The sequence below is a fragment of the Sceloporus undulatus genome, chromosome 9 (assembly GCF_019175285.1).
Source record: "Sceloporus undulatus isolate JIND9_A2432 ecotype Alabama chromosome 9, SceUnd_v1.1, whole genome shotgun sequence".
Taxonomy (NCBI): Eukaryota; Metazoa; Chordata; class Lepidosauria; order Squamata; family Phrynosomatidae; genus Sceloporus; species Sceloporus undulatus.
The window spans coordinates 14,797,287-14,806,672 of NC_056530.1; the positions used below are offsets into that span (position 1 = coordinate 14,797,287).

The 9,386-nt window shown below is 44.1% G+C and overlaps 2 protein-coding genes across 2 annotated transcripts; both read right to left on the reverse strand.

The window, feature by feature from the left end:
- Window positions 1-123: 123 nt before the first annotated feature.
- On the reverse strand, window positions 124-2,395 carry LOC121916282 (cornifelin homolog A-like). Its single transcript, XM_042441197.1, has 3 exons — window positions 2,232-2,395; window positions 1,395-1,531; window positions 124-602 (listed from the first exon to the last, which is right to left on the reverse strand). The coding sequence occupies exons 1-3, from the start codon at window positions 2,344-2,346 to the stop codon at window positions 507-509; spliced, it is 348 nt and encodes a 115-aa protein (XP_042297131.1). The 5' UTR covers window positions 2,347-2,395; the 3' UTR covers window positions 124-506.
- A 1,358-nt stretch (window positions 2,396-3,753) lies between these two features.
- On the reverse strand, window positions 3,754-9,277 carry MRPS15 (mitochondrial ribosomal protein S15). Its single transcript, XM_042441292.1, has 8 exons — window positions 9,111-9,277; window positions 8,343-8,405; window positions 7,182-7,257; window positions 6,764-6,812; window positions 6,439-6,523; window positions 5,351-5,409; window positions 4,429-4,620; window positions 3,754-3,953 (listed from the first exon to the last, which is right to left on the reverse strand). Exons 1-8 carry the CDS (start codon window positions 9,199-9,201, stop codon window positions 3,831-3,833), a joined length of 738 nt encoding a protein of 245 aa, XP_042297226.1. The 5' UTR covers window positions 9,202-9,277; the 3' UTR covers window positions 3,754-3,830.
- Window positions 9,278-9,386: the final 109 nt, after the last annotated feature.

Genomic DNA, 9,386 nt, shown 5'->3' on the forward strand with positions numbered 1-9,386 from the left:
CTTACTGTACAGCTGTAGCAATGGCTTTTTGACAGGCATTCAAAACATGCATCAGAAATAATGCAATTTGACACCACTTTAATAATAATAATAATAATAATAAAAACTTTATTTATAGCCCACTTTTCTGTTATGGGAACAACCAAAGGGGATTACATATTTAAAATGCACCCAATATACAGTGCACAATATGTATAAAATCTCTATATCTCCCCCTTAAAAGAGAATTAAACTTGTTACAATTAAAAATTAACCTGTTAAAATAGACTATTAATAAATAATTGGCACAGTTCCACCCTACGGTGTCCTGGGATCTGTAGTTTTGTTGTGGCAAACCTTCAGTAAAAGAACTCCTTGGAACTAGAATCGTGGAAAGTCATTCAAGTGACTTGCCAACAAGTTGCTCCGCCTGAAGTTGAAGGCTTTCCCGGCCAGCATTGTGTGTTTTTCGGACTCCGTGGCCGTGTTCTGGAAGAGTTCGTTCCTGACGTTTCGCCAGTCTCTTGCTAACTCAGGGAACGCGTGTGCACTTCCCGCGCCATGCGGCACAACTCGCACCAGCCACAGAGACACATGGAGAGGGCGTCCCGACAGACCGTGCCCTAAAGGAGGCAAACCAAGCCAAAGAGGAGTAAGTCGTTAAAACAAATTCATTGCCAAAGAGTTACACTTGTCCCTCCGTATCCGCTAAGGTTAGGGGCACAAGACCCCCGTGAATATGGAAAAACCGCAATGAACAAAAACGCTATGCTTTTACCTGTGAGGACACCTCTCTAGGAATCTCTAGGTCTTCCAGGGCAACTCTGTGGTCAACATCTGCCAGGCACTGACCATAGAGTTGCACTGGAGGAGATACAAATGCCTAGTAGGGTATTCTCTCTAGGAATCTCCAGGTCTTTCAGGGCAACTTTTAGTTAAAGTTGACCATAGAGTTGCCCCGGAGGAGCTACAAAGGCCTAGTGGAGTGTTCTCTCTAGCAATCTCTAGGTCTTTCAATGCAACTTTTAGTTAAAATTGACCATAGAGTTGCACTGGAGGACCTAGAGATTGTTAGAGAGAACATATTAATCAAATCAGTCAATAATCAAATCTACAAATATCAAATATGGAGGAATGAGTGTACTTGTTACCATTGTTGCTACTGCTGTTCCAAAGCTGTCTTTGGATCAAACAAGTAGATTCAGTCCTGAGTTTGGTACAGGGATTTAACCATGACCATTCCTTACTCTTTGAGAGGACATTTATGGGGGTTTCTAGAAATAGTTCCTATGGTGTACGTCTCAGCAATGTCTCTTGTCACCCAGATCCTGGAATTACAATCCCATAGATCAGGAGAACACCTTACAACCCCCCCCCCCCCCCAAAAAAACTCCTATGAAGCGGGGGCTTCTTACTGGAATGCCGTAGGAATGTCGCATTTCAGTCCGCAGTGCTGTCATGCCGCCAGGCACCAACCCAAGACAACAGTGCTCTCCGTATTTATGCGAGACGTAACAGCTGAGGATGGCCGGGCAACAAAATCCAACACAGCCTGCAAGAGGAAAATATGCAGAGACCCATAAACAAACATTAGCCTAAATTCTCTTTGGTCCTTAGTAGAGTAGACCCATTGAATCCGTTAGATTTAACTATGTGTTGACTCACCATTCAACAATTGATTGAATGGGCCTACTTTGCTTGGCGACTAGCTGATGGGATGCCAGCTATTGGTTAGGAACTGACTAGGAGTGCTTCTAAACTGTAGAAATAATGCAGTTTGATACCATTTTAACTGCTATTATTATTATCATCATCACCATTATTATTAAGCTTTATTTATACAGCGCTGTACATGCAATCAATTAAATTAGATTTAAAATAAACCTGCCTATGGCGTACACTCTGCTAAAGTAATTAAACATGGCTATGGCTCCATCCCTACAGAATCCTGGGATTGGTAGTTTTGTGAGGCACCAGCTCGCTTTGGCAGAGGTTAAAAGACCTTGTAAACTACAAATCCCATCATTTAGGAGGATGGAGCTGTACCAAAGCGAGTCGTAAGCACATTTGTGTAAAAGCAATGTGAGAATTAAAGGACAAATTCCAGGAAAAGTGTGTTCAGGAAAGGGGTCAACAAGCCACCAGTATGAGTCCTCCCTGTACATCCCAGTCTCCCCATCTATCTAGACACACATACACACATGCATGAATATATTTGTTCCCCATAGAGAAGCAGCCAGGTGCCTACTTACACATGAGGCAGTCTGAACAGCAGTCATATCTCCCGGTGCTCCAGCTGCCTTCGGAGGAAAGGGTGACAGGGGAAACGATGCTCACCGGCTGGCAGACCATGGGCGCCTGGGACATGGCGAAGGCTGTGACGGCTACTGTGAAAACTGCCCTGGAAAAAGCAAACTTGAACAATAGTCTTGCAAACAGTACAGTACTTGGCTCTTTTATACCCGTGAACTCAAAGCTTCCGTTCCTTGTGGCATCTGAGTAAGCCACAAGGGTTTGAGCAACGGGGGAAGCAGAAAGGGGAGGGGTGCTGGCATTGGAGTGTGATCTGGGGCCCGTTCACACCAGTTATAGTGCTTTGATTCCAGTGTAACTGCCGTGGCAACCTCTTATGGAAGCTTGGGACTGGCAGATCATGGAGGGGGCGATAGAAGTTTATTTTCCCAATGGATTTAGTACCTCCAGCCCAAGTTGTCAACTAATACTATATATAGCATCCCAAGCTGAAACCCAAGCAAAACCATATTAGATCATTCTTCCTTTCCCATGGCAGTTAAAGCAGAATCCAAGTGTAATAACTGTGTACAGTAGTATGAATGGACTTCTGAATGAATGAATGAATGAAATTTTATTTCTACAGTATACCGCTGTTCCTTGCAGATCACAGCGGTTTACAAAAATCACCATCAAAGACACTACATCAATCCATAACCCAATAATACAAAAACCCACCATACCAATTTAAAAACAATACAAAGTATCCTAAAACATTTCATACAATCATTCGCAATCTAAAACCCAATTAAAGGGTGGTTTTTAGTTTTTAGTTTCTGGTGAAACTGAGCATGGAAGAGCAGCTTTCTTAGTGTCAACAGTTGTGAGGAGCTGGTTGATGAGTTATCAAAAGGAACTTTGCATAAATAAGTTAATAAATGTGCAGTCTATGGTACTGTTTGCTTTATGCTTCACTTGATCCTGTTGACAGACAGAGAACAGGCATCAGTGCCAGACTACCCCAGTAGCAGAATTGTGTTCTTAAGTCTTGAGAGGATACCATGGATGTATTATTATTATTATTTTTATTATTATTATATGGAGCAGAGCCAACTATACCTGGTGAGTCAGTTGAGGCTGGATGTCAAAGGAAGTGGTCCAAACCCTGACGTCACGTGGGACCAGTAAAGCTCTTCTCATGCCAAATACCTCCTACCCTTGCCCAAGTTAAAACAGGAAACACTGATGTGTAATAAATCTGGCCTCTGTGACCTCATGTGTCACCAACTCCGGGGGGATCAACAACTGACACATGTTTTGCAAGCAGTTATGATTGTTTTCAATCTTGTTTAAAACAAGCAGCGGTAGGACCAATTAAAAAAAAAAAGACCAGTATCAACCTTTCTTTCACATCAGCTCCTTTGTCTATGAGAACATCCCAAGAGTTATACAGACCCCCTCCCTGCCGGCCATGGCCTGCAGAGCATACGTAAGGAAAGAAGAAAGCTAAGCATTCAAACACACAAAAGGCAGAGGGATGAGTAGGGTGTTAAACAATTTATTGGTTGTTATCTTCTGTGCCTTTTGCTCAATATGAGCCTCTCTGACACAGTATCTGCTTATACTGGAGTCCCTTCGTTTTGCAGTGCTGCCTCCAACTTCGTTGGTTTGGGTCTCTCTGGGCCCCTTCGCCTCGGTTTCAGCTCCCCCTGGGCTTTTAGCTTCTGCACCTCTTGGAAAATCTAAAAGATTAAGCGGAAGAAGAAATGGGGAAGGCAGCACCTACGCAAGACAAAGTCACGCTTCTCTGGCCCAAGGAGGTCGCCAGGCAGAATGGCCTTCTCTCTTTTCTGACACTCTGGTCACTGCTGGATCATTCTCTACTCTTCTAATGATTTATTGAGAGAAGATGGACTAGATGGCATAGAGATGTGGGGGGGGGGGGGGGGCAAAAATTTTCTCCACCAATCAAACCAATTTCCACTATACATCACAAGTCCAGGAATGCAACCCCAACATATTGTGGGACTCACCTATACCTGAACTTTTCAAGCACAGTTCACTACCTGTGGCTTGCTACCTAAATCCTTCAGCATGACAGCCCAAGCACTACCTGTCCCAACCCACCCACTCTCTCTTCCAATGGAGTTCGCTCCTCCAGCATCCAGGTGGCTGTTGCCACTCCTGAAGCCCCACCTGGCTGTGCTAAAGTCTCACCTTGATGCACAAGGCTTTCTTGGCGATCCAGCGCCGCGTAGGCCGGCGGTGGTACTGTGGCGAGGGCACGTACTCAATGCCCAGCTGCTTGCAAGTGTTCTCAAAGTCATCGTAACGGCTGTTGCGCAGGTACTTCAGCCGCATCTTCCTCTGATCTATGGCCATCATCATATAGCGACGGTTAGCCTTGTCCTGGAGGGAAAGATTGAGTTCTACCAATTGCTATTATGTTCAGCTAGGAGTGGGAAACTACACTAGGTGTATGCACATCTAATTTTCCTCTTTGTGCCTTGAACTGGCCATCCTAGCACATTCCTGGCTAACTGGAGCCCCTTCTGGTTTTTATTTTGGCCAGATTTTGGGGTGCTGCATTGGAGGCCATGGGGTTACAGCACACAAAGAAAGAGTCAGGGGCTTCATGTGGTTCACAGGCCACACTTTCCCAACCCACTGTGGTCAATGTAAAGCCGCCCACTGTTAAAGTCTTTCACTGATTCAACTGCCTGACTATAAATCTAATGATTGAAATTTATTGTATTTACTTATTACAAAAAGACAGTCCAGGAAACTTTAATTTATGTTATTTTCGAAGTGAAAGGTAATAAAACAACTGTTCATTTGTGAGAAGGAAATGTTTTCATCATCTTAAATAGGAATGTGAAACATTCGCTGTAACAACAAATCACAAGACCCAAAGTGACTTCAAACATTAAGCAACTTCCATGCCAACCAGCACTGTGCAAGATGCCACTTTAATCCCCAACTCTATTCATCTACCAGCTTTAGCATGAAATGCAAGCTACCTATTCATCATTGGTTCCTTTGGTACTTTTCCAGAAGATTCTGCTGATTCTGGATTCATCATTTACAGGGATTCTTGCAATATGATGTAAGACATAAAACTTGCTTTGGAAAAGGTTACCTTAGGGTGCAGGTGCAGATGCTCCTGGAGTGTGCGGATCTTGGCTGTCAAATATGCAACTAGAACAAAAGAAAACCATTGTGGCAAGCCTATTTCCATAGGACTACCTCTAACCATGTATTTTCTCACCTTAATTTCAAGCATGTTTACTTATTTAAATGCTTATACTCCATCCTCTATCATGGGATCTCAAGATGGTGTCCTACAAAATCAGTTTAACCAGACTCTGTGAAGGAAGCCACAACTGCCCTGAGTTTGCAAGAGCTGCGTAGAGCTGTTAGTAACAGGGTGACTTGTAGATCTCTTATTCATAGAGTCGACTTAACTGATATTAACAACAACAAAATAATTTAAAGCACTATAAAATTTAAAATGCACTAAAAGGACAGTCAACAATTTGACAACTAAAACAGGACAGTTAAAATAGGTTAAAATCAATTTAAAACCATGCCCACATTTAGATTTGGATATCAACTGTGCACAGACATAGGTCTGCCTTTTGATATGTAATTCTGGTAGTTTTACCATGGAGGTTTTGTCAATGGATGTGCTGCTATATGCTAATCAATGGCAATTTGGCTGGACGGTCTGAGGTTCATTTACTGTTGTCTTCCCACTAGGCTATTTAAAGGAGACAGAGCATGGGCAATTTTGGAATAGGATGTTTGGAAGGATGGGAAAATGGGCCATCCATCAGCTGCATGGAGGGACTCACTTCTATTTGGCTTCTTTTGCCCTGGAAAGTCTGGTTGTCCTGGCTTGCCTAAGGAACTTTCAGTTGACAATGGAGACCACAAGGAGGAAATGAGGTTAAGAAATCTCCCTCACTGCATGTTGAAGTCAAGCTCTTTCCGTACAAAGCACAAAAACACCCATTGGAGTCTGCTGTGACCTCTATGCGCAGGACAAGTGTTGAGGAAAACCCATCTCAACCCTGAGAGATCAACAATGACTTGGAATCTCAGTTTTGAAATGTACTCTTTCGGTATCTTGACTCCCCGCTGTTCCTCTTTCTAAGTGTCCATTGCCTCACTGATACAAGGAGCTTTTCAGGTTTCCCTTGGCCTCCAAAAAACATATCTACTTACTTTGAACCTCAAAGGAGCCATTGTCATTTGGAGATTTCCGGACTTTGTCTGCCAGCTGCTCTTTCTTGATTTTCACTTTTTCTTTCTGTGTGCACAAGGAAAAGATACAATTGGTGCACTTATATTTCTGTAATGTACTTAATTAAAGACTTTTTAAAAATTGCTTGTGAGAGCGTATGTCTTCATTTAAATGTATATTTATAACCAAACAGCATTAACAGACATTTGTTGTTGTTATGTACTTTCAAACTGACGTTGACTTATAGTAACCTTGACTGGGGAAAGGAATGGTCTTGAAGGGAAACCGGCTGCCCAGAGAACTGACCTGGCTTGCCATTTCCAAAGAGAGCATCCTTCTCACAACGTCGTCCACCCTGCAGAAATCACAAGACAGCCTCTGGATTACTCCGCTTCTAAGCCTCATACAGGTTAGCCTTTTAAGAACAGTCTTGACAGATGTTAAGATCAAAATGTCCTGAGGACATTATTTTGTCCCAGAATATTTGTAGTGGAGATGAAGAACATATGGAAGGATTTTTTTTTAAATGGGCTCCCTGCTCTGAAGATGCTAGACAATAAAATGAGGCAGTATCTCTACTTTGGGGGACGGGGTCACGGCCCTTTTCCTTCCTACTTCAAAATCTGAAGGGTGACAAAGCGGAAGGAAGTCCGGTTTCGCACAAGATGTGACTAGCATTGCTATCTAAAGGTACAACCCAGCCCTTTGTGCCGGCAAAACTTACTGGTCTACAGCTGGGACGCTGACGTATTTCCACTGCAACATGGTAGGAGGCAGGTCATTCAAATGGCTGGTTATTTCTGCAAAGAAAAGAAAGGGAATGATTTAAAATGGGACAGCATTGTGCTAAATCTCTCTGGCCCACCACACTGTCTCTAGTAATGGCCAGCTAGGTGTCTCTGGAAGGCCACAAGATGGTGGATGGAGGCAATGCAAAACACAGATCTAAGCTTGTCCCAAGGAGAGGGAAGTACATTCCAAGGGAAAAGCAGAGGGAGATTCCAGATAAGAAAGATTTAATAGTGGATGAGAGGTCATGAGTAAACTAGCTGATTTCCTTGCCCAAATGAATATGCCACACATTAGAGAAAGAAAGAGTCTAAAGGACCACTCACAGATCTGACTACCTTTTATTTTCATGTCTCAATGAGATCAGGGCCTGGAATCAGTGGCAAGACTGGCAGCCATCCTTGCAAGGGACTGGCACACCTTTAACTTTGTGAAAACAGAATTCAAAGATATAGCTGTTTTAGTCTGTAGAGTCAGTACGCAGAGAGATCTTGTAACACCTTTGAGACTCACTGAAAGAAAGAAACTGGCAGCATGAGCTTTCCTAGACTTCAGTCTGAGGAAGCAGACTGAAGTATATGAAAGCTAGTCCTGCTGCCAATTTCTTTCTTCCAGTGAGTCTCAAAGGGGCTACAAGATCTCTCTGCGTTTGTGGAAACAGGAATGCCACATTTTTTGTAGAAGGTTGAAAGCTCTTTGCCATATGCTTATTGATCTGTATCTAGGTCTGCAACGGATGCAAGCTCCAGGAAAAGAGATTCCACCTCAACATTAGGAGGAACTTCCTGAGAGTAAGGGCTGTTCAACAGTGGAGGAAACTCCTTCAGAGTGTAGTGGCATCACCTTCCCTGGAGGTCTTTAAACAGAGGCTGGACGGCCATCTGTCGATGGGGATGCTTTGATTGAGAGTTTCTGCATGGCAGAATAAAGGGGTTGGACTGGATGGCCCTAATTGGGGTCTCTTCCAACTCTACGATTCTGTGATTCTAGGTAGGGCAGCCATCATCATGGATTGCCCAAGAAACCAGTTTCGGACAGTCTTCTTTACCAGATTAAATGCCGCAGCAAGGCTAGAAGAGGGCAAACTGGCACAGACCTTGCTTCTTCCTCCGGACGGGCCGCGCATAATCCCTGGCTGCTTGAAGGAGAGGACTCTTCCCTAACAAAGAAAAGAAACATGGCTTGTAACATGCAGGTAATATATATGAATGCTTTCAGCTGCTTAAATACGACTGTCGCTTCCGTTTTGCTTTAGCACCGCAACTTACTCCACAGATTATAACTTATTGGATATGAAAAACCACCGTGCTTTAAATATTGTAACTGACTGTACTTTTTTTGTTCTAGTTGCAATTTGTTCCTCTCTTTAAAAGTGTCGTGAAAAGGCTTTCGCCCCTTTCATGCGGAAATAATACAGCTTGACATCACTTTTAAACTCCATCCTATGGAATCCTGGGATTTGTAGTTTGGTGGGGGGACATCCATCCTCTTTGGCAGATAATGACACAGACCTTGTAAAAAACTACAAATCTCAGGATTCCCTAGGATGGAGCCATGATGTCTATGGTAAGGCCTGCGTTTTGCACTGCTGGGCTGAGGCAGTTTGGCACCGCTCTGACTGCTATGAGGGCTCTCTGCTGCTGTGGAATCCTGGGATTTGTAGTTTTGAGAGAAATACTTTAGCCTTCTCTGCAGAGACATTAATAAAGTACAAGTCCCAGTTTGAGTTTTCCATAGCATCGAGCCTTAATTCTGCAACGTGGCAGCAGACCAAGGGTTGCATCTACACTGCACCATCAATTCGGTTTGACACCGTCCAGTGGAATCCTGGGATTTGTAGTTTTTGTAGCCCCCCTTTTCTTACTCGGAGGCGGAGGAGGAAGCGGCGCCCGCAGCGCTTGGAAGCCGAGCCGGCCTCTCCCCGCCCGCAGCGCCCAGAAGCCCCGCAGCCACATTCTCCCTTCAGCTATTCCTTCATCCGCTGGGCGCCGCCATCTTAGGGCGCCGACCGACGCCGACCAATAGGAAGCGAAGCCCCGCCCCTATGGAGGGTGATCGACAGCCCACTCAGCCTCTATCGCTGCCTTTCCTTCCTCTGCCCATTCGGTGAGTTACTTCGCCGCGCTGCGCATGCGTATAA

What these genes read in the sequence shown, in the direction of transcription:
- MRPS15 (XM_042441292.1), bottom strand. Translation starts at nt 9,201, where the DNA reads ATGTGGCTGCGGGGCTTCTGGGCGCTGCGGGCGGGGAGAGGCCGGCTC. An exon ending in TGGCTCCTTTGAGGTTCAAA is followed by an intron (nt 5,410 to 6,438) that starts GTAAGTAGATAT and finishes CTTTTGTTCTAG; the next exon opens with TTGCATATTTGACAGCCAAG. An exon ending in AGAAAGCCTTGTGCATCAAG is followed by an intron (nt 3,954 to 4,428) that starts GTGAGACTTTAG and finishes TTAATCTTTTAG; the next exon opens with ATTTTCCAAGAGGTGCAGAA.
- LOC121916282 (XM_042441197.1), bottom strand. Translation starts at nt 2,346, where the DNA reads ATGTCCCAGGCGCCCATGGTCTGCCAGCCGGTGAGCATCGTTTCCCCT. An exon ending in CTGTTCAGACTGCCTCATGT is followed by an intron (nt 1,532 to 2,231) that starts GTAAGTAGGCAC and finishes TTCCTCTTGCAG; the next exon opens with GCTGTGTTGGATTTTGTTGC. An exon ending in GACATTCCTACGGCATTCCA is followed by an intron (nt 603 to 1,394) that starts GTAAGAAGCCCC and finishes TGCCTCCTTTAG; the next exon opens with GGCACGGTCTGTCGGGACGC.